The 19,057-nt window shown below is 39.9% G+C and overlaps 1 protein-coding gene across 1 annotated transcript in view; it reads left to right on the top strand.

The window, feature by feature from the left end:
- Nucleotides 1–1,678: 1,678 nt before the first annotated feature.
- Nucleotides 1,679–19,057, top strand: part of VKORC1L1 (vitamin K epoxide reductase complex subunit 1 like 1) — a 59,596-nt gene continuing 42,217 nt past the window's right edge. Inside the window, exon 1 of the mRNA XM_070362851.1 lies at nucleotides 1,679–2,026. Within this exon, the coding sequence (XP_070218952.1) occupies nucleotides 1,833–2,026 (194 nt within the window). The 5' untranslated portion in view covers nucleotides 1,679–1,832. The remainder of the gene's footprint in view (nucleotides 2,027–19,057) is intronic.

Genomic DNA, 19,057 nt, shown 5'->3' with positions numbered 1-19,057 from the left:
AGTTCACTCAAACTCATGTCCATTGAGTCGGTGATGCCATCCAACCATCTCATCTTCTGTCATAGCCTTCTACTCCCACCTTCAATCTCTCCCAGCATCAGGGTCTTTTCAAATGAGTCAGCTCTTTGCATCAGGTGGCCAAAGTATTGAAGCTTCAGCTTCAACATCAGTCCTCCCAATGAATATTCAGAACTGATTTCCTTTAGGATAAACTGGTTAGATCTCCTTGCAGTTACAACCAGGAAAAAGCTAGCAATATCTAAGAACAATATGTTTCTTATAGACAGTGAGAATAACATACATGTGTTTTTCTTTTAGTTTTGGCCACCAGGAAGCTCAGAGCCAGATTTGTGGCTCAGTTTTAATTATTATATGATACTCTATGGCCTACTTGTCTATGTTCTTACTCCTGGTCTTTCCTTATGTTTTGAATAGGCTTTTTCGTCATCCCAATTTTTTAGTTCATTTTTATATTTTACTGTATTACATGAAGTATGTTGTTGTTGTTCAGTGGCTCATGAATGCTGGCGACTTCCCCCACCCCTGCCATCTTGTTCTCAAATTCTTAACTTGTATGTAATTCTGACAACAACATTTGATGTAGGAACTATTGTTTCCTATGTTTTCAGTTCAGTTCAGTTGCTCAGTCCTGTCGGACTCTCTGGGACCCCATGGATTGCAGCACACAGGCTTCCCTTCCCATCAGAAACTCCCAGAGCTTTCTCAAAATCGTGTCCATCGAGTCAGTGATGCAATCCAACCATCTCATCCTCTGTCATTCCCTTCTTCTCCTGCCTTCAGTCTTTCCCAGCATCAGGGTCTTTTCCAATGAGTCAGTTCTTCAAATCAGGAGGCCAAATACTGGAGCTTCAGCTTCAGTATCAGTCCTTCCAATGAATATTCAGGGTTTATTTGCTTTAGGATTGACTGGTTTGATCTCTTTGCTGTCTGAGGGACCCTCAAAAGTCTTCTCCAACACCACAGTTCAAAAGCATCAATTCCTCGGCTCTCAGACTTCTTTAGTTAAGCCATCTCAAATTCAGCTCACAGGGAAGCAAGGCATTCAGAAATAATTTTTTAAAATAGTTCAGCTTGCACTTGTTGAATACGAAGTGCGTGGAGGTGGTGATGGAGAACATCAGGGAACGTAAGCGTGGCTCTAGAGCTTGGCTCTGAAATTCTGGCCAATGGCCAAGGTTAATTTGGATTGGGTGAGGAAATATCAAGTGATGATAAAAAATAGCGGAAAGTATGGCCATTGATTAGCCCCCGCAGGAGGTGGGGCCAAGGGCTTATCCAGTCACACACGTTGATATCTTTGAAATTTATTCCTCGCACCCAGTCCTATAGGACCCGCCCGCGCCACCCCACCCCTACTGGCCCCACCCCACCCCTGCTCGCCCCACCCCACCCCTGCTTGCCCCTCCCCTCCCGCCCCAAAGCCCCGCCCTTCACTCTATGGCCACGCCCATTCTTTGGCCCCGCCCGCTGCGCGCGCCGCGCCGCCTCTGGCTCCGCCCGTCGGCCGGCCTCTCGGGCGGTTGCGCGCTCCGCCCCCTCCCTCCGCGCCCGCGCGCGCCTTCACAGCCCGGCAGGGCTCTCTCCTTTCGGGGCCGTTGGGCCGCGCGCCTGTGGGGCGGGGCCCGGAGGAGGCGGTCGAGCCAATGGGGCGAGGCGGCGGCGGCGGCGGTGGCGGCGGCGGCGGAGGCGGTGGCGGTAGCGGCAGCGGCTGGGTCGGGCCCCGACGGGCGGCGGCGGCTGAGGTGGAGGCGGAGGGAGGCGGCGGCGGCGGCGGCGGTGAAGGAGGCGGCGGCGGCGGTGGAGGGGGGAAGATGGCGGCGCCCGTCCTGCTGAGAGTGTCGGTGCCGCGTTGGGAGCGGGTGGCCCGGTATGCAGTGTGCGCCGCCGGGATCCTGCTCTCCATCTACGCCTACCACGTGGAGCGGGAGAAGGAGCGGGACCCCGAGCACCGGGCCCTCTGCGACCTGGGGCCCTGGGTGAAGTGCTCCGCCGCCCTTGCCTCCAGGTAGCCCGGCTGGGGGGAGCGGGCCGGGAGCGGCCGAGCGGGGCGAGGGCGGAGGCTGGGGGTGGGGAGCGCGCGGCGGGAGCTCGGGCCTGGGGGGGTGGCGGGGACCGGGCCGCGAAGGGACCGACGGCGCCGCGAGCCGGGCAGGGGGCCGCGGCCGGGGCCAGGGGAGAGCGGCGGCCCGAGGTGGGGGGCGGCCAGAGTGCAGGCCTCCAGGGCTGAGGTGGCGGGGCCGCGAGAGCGACGAGGAGGGAGGGATGAGGTGGCAGAGTGCAGCCGGGGAGGCCAGAGCGGACCGAGAGCAGTTGGGGAGGCTGGGAAGGAGCGAGTGGGGCTCACGGAGGGTGGGTCCCGGCTGGCTTGACAGATTTCTTGGTTCTCGCCCCCGGAGGCGGGTCGGGGGTGCGGGACCCTGCTCGAAGTAGCCGTGGGGTCAGTGTCCACCCCTCGTCCGGGGTCGCCGCTGCTGCCCTAGGCTGTGCGGCCGGCGTGGGCTCGGAGGTTGCATTTCCCAATGTCTTCCCGGTGCTAGGACAGGTGTTTCCGTGGTCAGGCCTCTTTGTACTCTGGAGCGCTGATGGGAATTTTGCAGACTTCTTGAGACAGTGACATTTGCGGGCAAACACGAATTTGACCCTACTCTGGAAGAAGATACCGGCACTCAACATATCTGATTTCTTGGATTCCCCCTCGTATATTTCAGGGTGCCCGGTGGCCTGAGTTTGGGTCTAGTCTCAGCTTAATTTCAGTAAAATATGTCATGTGTGATGACGATGTTTGGGGAATAAGGGTGACTTTTAAACGTTGTCGGTTATTATAATGAAATACCCACCGAAGATTAAAAATGCATAGATTGCTAAACTGAAAGGATTGGTTTGTTTTACTGATAATCTTAGGTTTTTAAGCATGTTGTAGTTGATTTATCTGTTACACTTTATTTTCTGCGTTAGATTTTCCTAGGCAAATTACTTTGAAAAAAAAGAGGAATTTACATCTTTAAAGTGACGGCTCTTTTTTTTTTTGAGGAGGGTTCCTTTTTAAAAAGTAGCAAAAGTAAAAGAAATTATTTTACAATTGCTAGGTTACACAGGTTGCACTGTTAATAGAGACATGCTATGCCTAATATTTTGAGTTTGTTAGCGGTAGTCACGTTTGAGCAGTTCTCCTGTTGATCTGTAAATTGCTAGGCAGACAGTCATGTATATAGCTCACTAGTTATTTTGACCTACATATTGGTGATTATATGAACAACCTAGCATTGGAGTTTGTCTTGTTACTATTTACAAGCTCCAGGCTGAGGATCTTTTCCCCTTAATGTTCTTAGTGAGCCAAGTACTCTTTCTCATCTGTAACTTTTTAGTGGGAAAATAGTTATCATTATTGCTACATTAGACACAATGTGTTTAAAACGTAGATACCAGTTAACAGTTAAAATACAACAAAGTAACAAAAAGTTTACATTTGTTGTTGGGTATTTTGAACCAAGTTAATAGACCTAACAGACTCTCAGATATCCTTTTGAGGACTGCTGAGTGTATTTTATGTAAACATTTGTATATTATTTTCACTATCCATTGGGAAGGACTTTTATACTTCAAGTACCTTGCACCCAAAGTTAGCTGAATAAATATATAATGAAAAGACTGTGCAGCAGTATATACCAGGTATTTGAAAAAAGAAGAAATAAAATAAGTTTTGATATTAGATTAATGTGAAATTTAAGCAGAATTATTACCAGTTTTAGCTTTTGGATACATTATAGTCTATAATAAATTTTACTAGATCTGTTAAGTTTTGGGCATGGAAAGAGTGATTTATGTTATCCAGACTGTATATTTAAGTTCTTAAAATTGGCTCTCCTTCAAAAAGAGTGGGTTTGAGTCATGTAGTAAGTACAGATTTTAAATATTTTCCGTTATGTGTCCTGTGAGATATAGGTTTTTGTGCTCTGATTTCATTTTAATAAGGCACCATAAAATAATATAAATAGCATCAAGTGAGATTAAAAGTTTATGTGTAAGACTGAAAAATCTGGATCTCTTTATAATTTTAAATGTGAATTTAATATGTTGTGACTGAAACTAATATTTAATTGTGTAGCTGTGTACATAGACTTTTAAATTTGCTCACCAAAGGAGGTAAGAAATAAGAGAAGTATGCTAATAAGAGAAGTAAATAGCTATGTATACAGTAAATTTGCCATGTGTACAGTAAAATTCAAGAAATTTATCTAGTTTGACCAACTTGTTTGTAAACTACTTGTAAAGCCATATGTATATATATGTATATATACACTATATTTATCTATTTATATACATTATATATATATATACAGTGGAGATAGAGAAATGTGGAAATTTGCTTGAGTCTGATTTATAGACCAATTTTCTTTTGGAAGTAGTACACTAAACCTAATTAAAAGTTTTTATTTTGTCAAAGTGAAAAAGGCTTTAAATAAAAGCAAATTATTGGAGGCCTCAAGTAGTAGATCTTTTTATTTGACTTAAGTATTGATTGCCAGCTAGCAGTAGTAGTAAAGAATGTAGTCACAAACTTTCTGTTCCTATTTTAGGGAGAGAAAGTTTGAGCCCAGGTTTGAGTGAGTAGAATTGAAGATAAGAATGAGAAAAATCAACCAGTGAAACAAATCTTGAGGAAAGTTCTCTGCCCAGCCCAACATTAACTCATGTGATTTTGGATTGCTGAAACTCACTTTATTCCCATTTCTCAATCCTTCAGTGTCCCAATCTAAGTAAAATAGAGATTAATGAGAGAGTCTTGAGGTGTGTGTGTGAAGTCCTCTGTTATTTTGGGAGGCATCATTGTCTAAGGAAGTAGTTACCAAATTTTTTTGGATTTCAGAAGTATCCCCCCCCAAATTGGGAGGCTGCAAGAGAGGTGCCAGGCTTCTTCCTAGTGGTAAAGAACCCACCTGCTAATGCAGGAGACAAAAGACTGTCACTGTCATTTTAAGTAAGGATATTTTAACTCAAATAATTAGAACCAAATCTCAGCATGAAAGACCTTTAAATTGAATCAGTTAGCTTTGTTGAAAAGTTTACTCTCTTTTTACTTTTCCTCATTTACTTTTAAATTACTAAAAAACGTCATTGCAAGTCTGCACCAGCCTGGCAGCTAATCCCTGTCTAGTGCACTGAGCTCGGATCCAAAGATTTTTGGTGGACTCCTAGCTCTTCACTTGTTAGACTATGACATCAAGTTAGTTGTCATCTTCATGGAGCCATAGTTGCTTCTCCTGTTAAATGGGGATATTAAAACCTACTTTTCCAGATGAACGGTAGGATTAAAAAGGATACACGGAATGAATAAATGGATGATACTTGGAATAAAGTATGTATTCAATTAGTTACAGCTGTTATTGACTGGAGGTGGAATGATTATTTTTTTGCAGTGTCTCATCATAAATGCCTTTAAATAGTAAAAGTTTCTTGTTTTAGATGTAGTATTTAGGTATTTTAAGTGTAAATTGTTCTAGTGTACTTTATTGCTGGGGCTTCCCAGGTGGCTCAGTCTTAAAGAAACCTGCCAGTGCAGGAGACAGGAGATGCTGGTTCGATGGGAAGATCCCTTGGAGAAGAAAATAGCAACCCAGTATTATTGCCTAGAAAATCTCATGGACAGAGGAGCCTGGTGGGCTGCAGTCCATGAGGTCATGAAGTGTTAGATACAGCTTAGCAACTGAGCATGCACACATGCACTTTATTGCTCACTCCATGGCATAGTATAAAGACTTTAGTATAAAAACTTAAAGTCCAGAGATTTCCCTGGTAGTCTAGTGGTTAAGACTTCGCCTTCCAGTGCAGGGGACATGGGTTCAATCCCTTGATCAGGGAGCAAAGTCCCACATGCCTAGGGGTCAAAAAACCAAAGCATAAAACAGAAGCAGTATTGTAACAGATTCAGTTAAGATTTTTAAAAATGGTCCATGTTAAAAAAAAACACACAAAACTTAATAAAATCCATTTAAACAACTCCAAAGGTATGGCGAGAGACACAAAATAATGAGCAGAATATTCTTTGAAGGTATTTCCTGTAAGTTGCATTAGACCCCTTCTAAGAAGAGCTTTTATTTAAGACAGAAATAATCTTGAAAGATTAATAAGCTTGACAGTTCATGTTCTCAAAAAGTTGCCTTACTTTGCAAAATGTTGAACTAGTACCCCCTCATATCTTAAAGATAGTACCATCTATTTACTACCCTCCTCTTTGAGATACATTTTTGAAATTAGATTAGAACCTAGAAATCTTTGCTGCCCCTAGCTTGGTCCAGCTATACTCACAGGTTAAATGACTTGCCCAGGGTAACAGAGTTAGTGCAGCTTGGGACTAGAAGACCAGCTTCCAGAGAACTTGTTTAGAGGGACCACCACCTACCACCTCCGTTTTAAAAAGTAGATTCTTATACAGATAATACAGGCTTCCCTGGTGGCCCAGACGGTAAAGAATCTGCCTGCAGTGCAGGAGACCCAGGTTTGATCTCTGGGTTGGGAAGATCCTGTGGAGAAGGGAATGACAATCCACTCCAATATTCTTGCCTGAAGAATTCCATGGACAGAGGAGCCTGGTGGGCTACAGTCGGTGGGGTTGCAAAGAGTCAAACATGACAGAGCAGCTAACACACACATAAATAATATATTCACTGCTTCAAATTTGAAAGATACTAAAGTATATACAATGAATCACCCCTTTCATGATCCTTCTCCCAGGCTTGTACTTCTCCCTTTCCTTAATCAGACATGAAACTTTATAGAGCCATCTTATGTGTATACAAGCATAAATATGACATTAGTCTCCCAGTTTTTTAAACATAAAGCTGCCATATTCTGTGTTGTGATCTGTACTTTCCTCTTTGCTAGCATTCTTTCCATCACCACTATACTTTTAAGTGCTTACATTCATGTTTGGCGGAATGTTAATAGTAACTGCTTCTATGTAAGAGAAAATTTGTTGTGCTAGTTAGTTTTGATCAAGATGAATTTAATAAATAAAACACAGATTCTTATGTGACCATTGTTTCAGGAGCAGTATGAACATCAGAGTGTAAGCGGAATAGATGTCACAAAGAGGTGAAGCTGGATTGCCATGTGTTAGAGATAATTGTTAATACTTGGATAATGTTTACTGTGTGCTAGGCACTGTTCTGAATGCTTTACATATGTTATTTAATTCTTGAAATTGTCCTGTGAGGCATTTTTATCACCATTTTACAGATGAGAAGATTGAAGTACACAGAAGGTAAATGAAACTTGCTTTAGAAAATACAGTGGCAGAGATCACATTTTTACCCAGGCAGTCTGGCTCTTTACCACTACTTTATTTTTAATTTTTTTGCTCTGCAGCTTGTGGGATCTTAGTTTCACACTTTGATTCCAGTTTTCAGGAATCAAACTGGTACTCCTGCAGTGGGAGCTCAGTTTTAACTGGACTATCAAGGAAGTCCCTCTTTACCTCTACTTTAAATTTCATTTGATCTGATAGTGATACAGTAATACCAATATGAGCCAAATTTTACAAAATAGACACACATCCATGCTTTTTTCTTTGTTTTTCATCTGTGCCTAGTTTTGTGTTTTAGCTTTTACTTATTGAGAGTGATCTTTTTGGAAAAGCAAGGACATTACTATGAAGGCATGATGTTCAAGAAGTAACTCCTTGGAGTGTTTGCTTTCTAAGCCTAAACTTGTAAAGATAGGGCTTTTGTCACACCTAGTTAGTGAACAGATTTCTAGTGGGGTGAGAATCAGGAAGACCTGACAGAATAGCTGAGAGGAGAATCATCAGGTGGATCTAGGTACCTGGAGGTATAGAGAGAGGGGAGGGGAAAAGAGTTATTTTGAATTTGTACTAGGGTGGGATAGTCCTTTCTGAGAGAGGTGTTGATTCATAAGGACTTAGAGACTAGAGAGTTGGGCCTGGGGTGTGGTGGAGGTAAATCTCCAGAACCAAGAATTTGAGAGAGATTCATTTCCTGGCTGATTTGAAAGAATTCTAAATATGCGGAAAGGCAAAAATGGTGACCATTCTGTGGAGGGAAGCAAACAGTCATATTCTCACGTAACACAAACTTACCTGGGTCAGGAAAGGACTGGAATCTAGAGGCTGGCCAGAAAAATGCACAGCCAGGCATTCTTGTAATCCACGTGTTCTTGTAAACATAGATAAGACTTAGAAGCACTGTGCCATGGGCTTCTCTTCTGTGATGTGTTTGTACTAGATTGCACTAGATTTTTACCAGATTATTAATTTAAAGAATTCATTCCCCAGAATCCTAGTTTTACGGTAGTACAACATAGATTTCATAAGCATTTGAGTCACATTTTTACCATTGTAAACTTTAAAACACTGTAAACATTGTTACCCAGGGCTTCCCTGGTAGCTCAGCTGCTAAAGAATCTCCTGCAATGTAGGAGACCCCCGTTTTATGCCTGGGTTGGGGATCTGCTTGAGAAGGGGTAGGCTACCCACTCCAGTATTCTTGGACTTCCCTGGTGGCTCAGACAGTAAAGAATCCACCTATTTCCACCTGCAATGCGGGAGACCTGAGTTCGATCCCTGTTTTGGGAGAATCCCCTGGAGAAGGGAACGGTTTCCCACTCCAGTATTCTGGCCTTGAGAATTCCATGGACAGAGTCTGGCAGACTACAGTCCATGGGGTCGCAAAGAGTTGGGCACGACTGAGCGATTTCCACTTCACTTGAAACAATTGATACACATTCAAATGTTATATCATGCTAAATTTTAACAAATTAAAGACTGCTGATTTGTACTGCCAGATTATCTAGGTTAAAAAAAAAAGTCAGTCTTTGAAGGTTACATTCTATACAGTTGCATTTATATAACATTATTGAGATAACAAAATTCTAGAGATGAAGAATAGTTGATGCCAGGAGTTAGGAATAGGGGAGGGTTAGGGTTAGGAGGCAGTATGAGGGAGCTTTGTAGGGAGGAAACAGTTCTGTATCTCACCTGTTGTTACTCAAAGCTACAGGTGTCAAATGTGATGAAATTGCATAGAAAACACACATGAATGTGAAAGTGGTGAAAATATTAATAAACTCTGTGGATTGTACCACAGTCAGTTTCCTTGTGATCTTGTACTAGAAGTATGTAAGATATTACCATTGAAGGAAGTTAGGTGAAGGGTCCTTGGGACCTTCCTGTATAGTTTTTTGCAAATTCCTATGATTTATAACTATTTTTAGATGGAACATAAAAAAAAAGAAAAGGCAATGTATTTAGGATGTTTGAGGGAAAATAAACAAAAAGAAAAAAACTAAAATTATCCATAATGCCAACAGCCAGGTAACAATTCTCATAATGACATTTCTTGCTTTCCTTGTGCATGTCCTTGAATTTCTAAAAATTCTGTTGATTGGAAGAATTGTAGCTTTGTTTATATTGTTCTTTTAAAAATTCAGACCAGTGCTTATTTGTTCATGTAAGATTATAGGAGCAAATTTGCTCCTATAGACAGCTCTCATTGCATTGGGCAGTAACTGCTTTGTATATATAATGTCTTGATGTCAGATTAGTATATATTTTAAGCTTCATATTTTTCTTTCTACCAAAATATTTGTGGTTACCACATATTCTTATTGATATTATTAGAGATTTAACTTAGAATTTTTCTACCTGGACTTCTGGACAGGTGTAATAAATCCTTAGATAGCAGTAATGTGCTGTTTTTAAAAGAATGACAAAGACTTATTTGTAACTGCTAATCTCTGTGAATCAGGTTTTTTGTTTTTGTTTTTGTTTTTAATACTGTGCAATAAACAAAACAGATTTGTCCCGGTCTTCCAGAACTTAGAGTTTGAGTTCATCAGAAGAATTTCACTGTAAATATTATAAATTTGAACTTTTCAAATACACTAATAGAATAAAATGCTGCTTTGTTTCTCATATTGTAGGTCCATATAAAATTTCACTTAGAAAAGCATTCCTTTGCTTTAAAAAATTGTTTTAAATCCCCTGGATTATGATCTATAAAGTTTCTTTTGTCATTAGCACCTGAAACTGTCAGCATTTCAAGGATGCTGTTGTTACTGTTGTGTGATTATTGACCTTTTGAAAGCAGCATTATATTTAGAAGTAAAGTAATGGAACATCCATGACAAAATAGGAAGTGAGAGGAGTATATTCAACTCTTAGGAGTTTGATTTATTTCCTCCTGTCCATTGTACTAGTAGTTACAATCACAGGCTAGAGCAGATGTATCTGGGTTGAAACCTTGGCTCCGTGATTTGATCTCTCTCGTCACAGTCTCTCCATAAAATGAGGATAATAAAGTGTCTAACTCAAGATTATTGTAAATATGAAGTGCACCAGTGCACCAATAACCTGTAGACAGTCTTAGCTCAGTGTCTGGCAGAGAAGTAAGTGTCCATAAAACTTAGCTGTTATTTTGAAATATGGTTGAGATCATACTGTATGTATTTTATATCTTTTTTCCTCATTTAACAAGTCACAACTCTTTTCTCATGTCATTAAAAATTCCACCTGTAAGGTAAATAGGAGAACATCAGGTGCCCTGTACCTCCGCCAGTATTGGCCATTCTCATTTTTTTACACCTTTATCAATTTCATGTGTGAAAAATGTCATCTCATTGTTTTGACTTCCTTTCCCCCCACAAGTACAAGCAAGGTTTCATGGTTTTCACATTGTTTTAACTGTTTGCATTTATTCTCTAGTCTTGCTTGTATAGATCTAAGAATTTCTATATTGATTTAGATAATGCTTTCTATATTTAAAGTATATGAATAATTTATTATATTTGTTAATATTTTTGCCATTTTCTATTTCATTAATTTTTTGCAGTACTGGGGTTTTTTAAAGTATATAAAATTTATTTTTCTTTAAGTTTTTGTTAGGTTTTAAGTTTATAAGGGCATTTCTCATTCTGACATCAGAGGAATGTATATTTATAATTTCTTTTAGTATTGAAAAATTAATTTCTTAATCATCTAAAATGTAGCTTATCAGACTTTAGATGAGTCTGTAACCTAACTTTTGTGCAGACATGTTAATGGGCATTCATATTCCTTCTGGATATTGCCTGTTCATGTCTTTGACCATTTTTTTCCCTTCAGGGTTGTCTTTTTTTTTTTCTTATTGATTAGCAGGAATTCTTCAGATATACAGTAGTTAATCCTTTGTTGTATGTATTACACATATTTTTTCAACTAGTTTCTTCTCACTTGTCTTTTAATTTCATTTATGGTGTTTTTATTCATATAGAACTTTAAACTTTTTATGTGGTCCCATCTTTGACTTCTTTGTAGCTTTTGAGTTTTTTTTTTCCTTTAATCTTGTTTAACAAAATCTCTACCATCCCAAGATTTTTTTTTTTAACTCTCATGTGTTTGAAATTTGTTTTTTCATATCATATTTACTCCTTTGGTTTATGTGGAATTTACTTTTTGTCTGATGTGGAGTAGAGATCTTTTTTCTAAATTGACAAGCTTTTCCTAATTTCACTTATTGACTTGTCCATGTTTGAAATGCTGCAAGAATTTCTTTATATACGTAGGGCCTCTGGATTTGCTGGTCGATCCCCGTGGTGTGTTTGTGTATGTTTCTGCAGAATTCTATTACACAGTCCTCCTTCCCCCTGCAGCTTTATATACTACAGTTTGATACTAGATAGAGCGGGGATGCCTGGTGGGCTGCCGTCTATGGGGTCGCACAGAGTCGGACACGACTGAAGTGACTTAGCAGCAGCAGCAGAGCAAATATGCTCATTTTCAGTTTTTTCTTGGCTATTATCATGCATTTATTGTTTCAGGTGAATTTTAAAATTTATTTTGATAAGGTCTAAAAAAATTGCATTGAAATTTTGATTAGAGTTGTACTGACTTTATAGGTGAATTTGGGAAGGAGAGAGCCTCCACTAAAATCTTTTTATCAAGGAACAAACCTATTTTGGCTTTCTGCTTCTTCTGGAGTTGCTAATCTCATGCACATTTAACCTAGATGCCCATTGTGTTTTGTTTTGTATGTGATTGATGTGGTACTAGAAATTGAGAAATTTTAGGATGGTATTCTGGTGGGATCCAGGAATATTAGAATTGTCTCCAGTCCACAGCCACAGTTTTCAAATTATGGGGCTCCTAAGGCAGAGATTTATATTAAGGATTTGTACTGGCAATAAAAACCCCCAAACTTTGCCTCTTATCCTTGACTAGGACTTGAGCCCCAAACCCCAAGATGGGAGACTCCAATGAGCCCCACTGCTTCTATGTGGAGTTGCTGTTTTTCTCGATTTAGTTTAGCTTCATTTGTTTGAAACTGACCCAGGCTGTGAGATGGATGCCCTCCATCTCCCCAGTTTTTGAGCGCAGCTAGATCTTTCTCCTGTGATGTGGGCAAAGCTGGCCTGACTCATTCCTGTCAGTGCTCAGGGCCTTGTAACCAGAGAGAGCCCATTTGCCCCGGCTGACTGCTGATCTGGCCTTGGCCTCCTGCCTCTGGCCTTTTCTGCCCAAGTAGTAGGTTTAGCCCTGGCTCTCCCTTGGAGTAGCAGAAGTCCTCTCTTGAAGGCGTCTCATGCCATTTCAGTCACATGAAGACACGTAAAAGTGAGCTTGCACCTGTGTGCTGACCTTTTCATACTGATTCTGCCCAGTGGTGCAGACCTAACGCTCTCCAATCTTATCTTCTTCCTTCCTGAGAAGCAGGGAGAAGAGTGAGAGGGGCCTTCGTTTCCCACTTCTAAAGACAACATGAAAACTTAGAACCATTCTCAGAAGCATTGGTTTTCTCTTGGTTGTTGCTTTTCCCCAATCAGCCAGAGAGAGGTGGAGTAAAAACTGGCTCGCTGAGTATTGCACATAACCCATATGCTTTCTTCACTATGCACCAACCTGCAGTGAGTGACTGAGTACTCAGGAGGCGTTCTCTTCCTTTGCTTAATGGTTCACCACACACTCTTGATAGTCCTCCCACCACTTGGGTCCTTCTCAGTTTTTTTGTTCTTTTTTACTGGCTTATCCTCCTGGACCTGCCCGTTAAATGTTGGCATACCCGGGATCAGCCCCACACCTTCTTGTCAGTCTTCTCTCCCTAGACAGTCATCTCCCTGTCCATGATTTCCCTGACAGGTGAATCCAAAATTTCTCTCTCACCTGGACCTCTCCTTTGAGCTCGAGATCGGCATATCTAATTGCCCACTGGACATCTCTGCCTGGATGTCTCAAAGGTACTATAAATTCACTGTGTTCAAGCTTTAATTCATATCTTTCCCTTGAAAATGCTGTTTCCTTATCTCAGTGAAAAGCATCCCCACCCAAACTGGTGTGCAAGTCAGAAATCTGGCAGTTTCCCTTGGCTGTCTCTTTATTCCTCTCTTCCCCCAGCAAACCCCATCAGTTACCGAGTCCAGCTGACTTTTTAAAATCTTTTTTTTTTTTTTTTCTGATTTGTAACCTTTTCAGTTTTGTTCTGATACATACAGAAAAGTCATTGGTCTGTGCATCTTTCTTTGACGTAGTGATTAAAAAGCATAAGCCTTGTAACAAACATTCAGGTCACTAAGTAGACAATTGTCAGCATCACAGAAAGCCCTCCTTAAAATTCCTGCTTATGAACTATACTTCTGCTCCTTCACTAGAGTGATTTCTGTCCTGACTATATATATATATATATATATATATATATAAAATTTTATTTATTTGTTTTTAGCTGTGCTGCCTCTTCATTGCTGTATGAGCTTTTCTCTAGTTGCAGAGAACAGGGTTACTCTTCATTGTGGTCCGTGGGCCTCTCATTGTGGTGGCTTTTCTTGTTGCAGAGCACTGGCTCTAGGGTGTGTGGGCTTCAGTGATGCAGCTTGTGGGCTCTAGAGTGCAGGCTCAGTAGTTGTGATGCATGGGCTTAGTTGCTCTAAGGCATGTGGGGTCTTCCTAGACCAAGGATTGAACCTGTGTCTCCTGCATTGGTAGGCAGGTTCTTTACTACTGAGCCATCAGGGAAGCCCTCTGCCCTGACTCTTATGATATCATATCATAATCACTTTCTTACTTTTCTACCTAAGATTGCACCCAAATTTGGTAGTTTAGTTTTGCCTGCTTTTTCAACCTTATATAAATGGAACCATTTATTTTGTATACTTTATTCTGGCTGTTTTCACTCAACATTATTTTGTGAGATTCATCTGTGTGTGATGGAGCTGTAGTTGGTTCGTTATTATGGAATGTTCTCTTATACAGATACATCACAGTTGATTATTTTGCTCTTTTTTTTCGATGAGTTGCACCGGTTTAGATTTCTATCAGCAGTGTATGAGAATTCCTATTATTCCACGTCTTTGCCAAGCCTTGGAATTGTCAATCTGTTCAGTTAACCATTCTGGTTTATATATAATGGATTTTTGTGTGTACTCTGAGGTATATGTCATATCCAATAAGTTGCAAAAATTTTAAATGTACACCTTGAAGAATATTTTACATATGCATGTACCATATTCACATGCAAATATAGAGCATTTCCATCACTCCAGAAAGTTCTCTCATACTCCTTTGCAAAATACAGAATCTGTATTTTGATAAAACTGTTTTGACTTCTACTGGTACAAATTTGTTTTGCCTGTTCTTGAACTTCATGTCAATGGGCTCATAACAGTATGCACTCCTTTGTGTCAGACTTCTTTTGCCCAGCATAATAATGTTTATTGCAGTTTATCCAAGTTGTTGGTTTTATCAGTTGCTTAGTCCCATTTTTCATTGCTTAGTCTCATTTTCGGAGAAGGCAATGGCAACCCACCCCAGTACTCTTGCCTGGAAAATCCCATGGACGGAGGAGCCTGGTAGGCTGCAGTCCTTGGGGTCGCTAAGAGCCGGACACGACTGAGCGACTTCACTTTCACTTTTCACATTCATGCATTGGAGAAGGAAATGACAACCCACTCCAGTGTTCTTGCCTGGAGAATCCAGGGACGGGGGAACCTGGTGGGCTGCTGTCTATGGGGTCGCACAGAGTGGGACACAACTGAAGTGACTTAGCAGCAGCAGCAGCAGTCCCATTTTATGATTATCATTTTTTTTATTGACTGTTGTTTCTAAGTTTGGCTATTGTGAATTAAGCTGCTATGAACATTCTCATGCACATCTTTCTATATATACATACTCATTTCTCTTGAGTATATATTGAGGAGTGGATTTTGGGTCATCAGGCAGGCATTTAATTTGATTAGAAACTACAGAATAGTTTCCCAAAGTGGTTGTACTATTTAACACTCCTTGTTGGTTTTAATTTGCATTCCCCTGATTACTACTGTGATTGAGGAGCCTTTCGTTTATTTATTGACCGTCATCTTTTTGAAGGACTCATCAAAATCATTTGCCCATTTTCCTATCTGCTGTTCTGTCTTTTTCTTATTTGTGTGTGTGTGTGTGTATTTTCGGATACCTATATTGCAGATATCATCTTCCACTCGTGGCTTGCCTTACCTTTTCGTTTTCTTAAAGGTATTTTTGGATTAACAAATTCTCAATTTTAATATAGTTAAGTACGTCAGTCTTTTCCTTTATAATTAGAACTTTTTGTATCCAGATGATGAAGATATATTTGCTAATGTTTTCCGTTAGGTTTTGCTATCCACAGATCAACAGTCTATGTGGGATTTTTTTAATGGTGTAAGATAGGGATCAATTTAGTTCTTTTCCTATATAAATATCCAATTACTGTTGGGTTGACCAAAGTGTTTGGGCTTTTCCCATTACATTGTACAGAAAAACCCGAACAAGGTTTTTGGCCAACCCAGTATTATTGTGGCACTGCTTTTTAAAATGTCCGCTCTCCCCTGCTCTGTAGAGTCACTTTGGTCGTGAGTCAGCTGGTTGTATAGACAAGGATTTGTCTGGACCCTCCTATTCCATTTCTCTTTCGTCTGTCCTTATGCCAAAATGCCATTGCATTAAGTAGTCTATTTCAGTAGCTCTCCTGGGACCATGTAGAGTCCCTGAGACCCTTTAAGGGGTCTCTGAGGTCAAAACTGTTTTCATAGTAATAATAAGATATTATTTGCTTTATTCACTCAACTGTCTCATGAGTGCACAGTAGGTTTTCCAGAGAATGTGACGTGTGATATTGAAGTTGAATGAATAAAGGAGCAGATTTGAGAATCCAGCCATCTCCTGTTAAGCTAGATGTTGAAGAGATTTATGAAAATGTAAAACAGTGCCACTCTTCTCACTAAATGTTTTGGAAAACAGTTGTTTTTCATAAATTTATTTCTGTTAGCATGTGATAAGCTTATTATTTTAAAATGAATTTTCTGTTTAGTTTCAAAGGTAAAAGATAAACTCCCATAAACTAAAGCTCTTTAGAGTCTCAATAACTTGTAAGAGTATAAGACTAAAAAAAGTTTGAGAATTACTACTCTAGTTTGATAAATCTTGATATGCAATAGATAATTCTTGGTTATTTTGGGCTCCTTGCATTTGCGTATACCTTTTAAAATCAGCTTGTAAGATTCCACAATGGTAAGTTTAGGTGCAACTGAAATCTTTATACCAATGAGTCTTCTAGTTCATGAATATTATCTCTCCATGTGTTTTGACCGTCTTTTGTTTTTTGTTTTTCTCAATAATGTTTTATAGACTTCTAGAGGTATTGCATATCTTCCTAAAAGAATTTTTGAAGAAAAAAAAGTAATTTAACAATAGACATAAAAATCATCAGCATTATGCCATAGCTGGGCAATGTCTTTCTTTTTTTAGTGCTACATAAAATAATTGTATCTTTTTAGAAAAATTTTTATTGGAGTATACTTGATTTATAGTGTTGTGTTAGTTTCATATTGAAGGTATCTTGAAGTTCATAAAATATAATCTGTAAACCCAACGTAATAATAATATCTCAAACAAGATTTTCAAAACTTGATTCTAAAGTTCATATGAAAGGACAAAAGTGGAATTTTTCATAAAAATTATGGAAAAGCCAGTGTTCATGAAGAAGGGATTAATGCTATTAGAGTCTGTGTTAAAGCAGAAGTAATTAAGAGCACCAGAGTAGACACATTACACTGGATAGAGTTGAGAGGACTGAAGTAGTCTTATTTGTAGAAATGTCAAATGTGATAAAGATGAAAACAAATTTTCAATAAATCGTATTGGGTGTACCACATCCCGGAAGTTGTTTACACTGGCGTCTACCCACCTTATGCAGGAGGAGGCGGATTCCTCTACTCCGGCCACCTGGCCCTGAGACTGTACAATGTGACTGACCGGGTCCTTTTCTACCCCATCGATGATGTTTATACTGGAATGTGCCTTCAGAAACTCGGCCTCTCTCCAGAGAGACACAAAGGCTTCAGGACATTTGATACAGAAGAGAAAAGCAGGAGTAACATTTGTTCCTATGTAGATTTGATGTTGGTACATAGTAGAAAACCTCAAGAGACGATTGATATTTGGTCTTGGTTGCAGAGTGCTCAGTTAAAATGTTGAATTATGTGCAAACTACATTTTACATAGAAATGTATCTCAAATAGTTCCCATTTGTGTTCTCTCCCATTAGAGTCATTTCTATGTAAAACCATCAAAATTGCCTTTATAGGTTGTGTCCATTTGATGGCCTCTAAACCCTTCAGTTCAGATGGTAAAGCATCTGCCTGCAATGCGGGAGACCTGGGTTCGATCCCTGGGTCGGGAAGATCCCCTGGAGAAGGAGATGGCAACCCACTCCAGTATTCTTGCCTGGAGAATCCCATGGACGGAGGAGCCTGGGGGGCTAGTCCACGGGGTCGCAAAGAGTCGGACACGACTGAGCGACTTCACTCAAACTGAGTAGCCATTTGGGGGAAAAAAAAAAAGCTTGTGATCTCACTTTAAAAGAGAAAAACCTTGGAGAAGGAAATGGTAACCCACTCCAGTTTCTTGCCTGGGAAATCCCATGGACAGGGGATCCTGGTGGGCTACTGTCCATGGGATCGCAAAAGAGTCAGACATGACTTAACAACTAAACAACAATAACAAAACCACAAACAACTTGGTCTTCCTGCCTCTCAGAAAATAAACATTATTTTTATTTAATGAAAAAGAGAAACTTTTATTGAAATGCAATTCACAAGAAAGTACACATATTTAAGGGATCAACTCAACAAATTTTTATGTATGTATACACAGAGTACTCACTGCCTTGATCAAGATGTAGGCTATCTCCAACACTTAGAAATTCTCTTATGTTCTTCCTAGTCAATACGACCTCCTCTAGTGATAACCACTATTCTGACCTTTGTCCATAGATTAGTTTTGCCTGGTTTTGGTCTTCACATAAATTGAATCATATGGTAAGTCTTTTGGGTCTAGTTTCTCTTGCTTAACATTATGTATGGCATTTATTTATGTTGCACATAGCAACATAATGAAAGCATTTTTAATATGTATGATTGGTGAAGAGAAAAAAGTTTGATTGATTTAGCTAACATGTAGGGGAATAGCTACTTCCATTTTAGTAATAGTTCTTTTTTAATGTTGTGTTGAATTATTTTGTGTTAATATGTCACACTTTATTCTACTGTTGATAGAAATTTTGGTTGTTTATATTTTTGGGGGTAAAACTGCTGAGAACATTCTTATGCATGTTTGTGGGGAGAGCACAAGTGCTCATTTTCCGTTGGAACTGAGAGGAAATGCTGGGTCATAGGATATGTGTATGTTTAATTTTAGTATATATTGCCAAACAGTTTTCCAGAGTGACTCTACCAGCTTATATCCACCAGCAAAATATGAGAGTTCCATTTGCCCTGAGTGTTGTGAAACACCAGAAAGAAAAAAAAGAAAAAAGTTTATAAAGAAAAAAAGTTGATGAGTTTGCATAAAGACAGACAAAACCTGTGCATGGCAATAACTAACATAAACAAAATTAGAACTCCAAAGACATACTGGGAAAAAACTTGCCACGCATCATATTTAAGGAACTTGTTGTCGTTCATTTGCCTAGTTGTGCCGACTCTTGGTGATCCCATGGACTGCAGCACACCAGGCTTTCCTGTTCCTCACCATCTCCTG

The sequence above is a fragment of the Bos mutus genome, chromosome 25 (assembly GCF_027580195.1).
Source record: "Bos mutus isolate GX-2022 chromosome 25, NWIPB_WYAK_1.1, whole genome shotgun sequence".
Lineage (NCBI taxonomy): Eukaryota > Metazoa > Chordata > Mammalia > Artiodactyla > Bovidae > Bos > Bos mutus.
The sequence above is the reverse complement of the archived record's forward strand: the minus strand, read 5'-3'. Positions and strand labels throughout refer to the sequence as shown.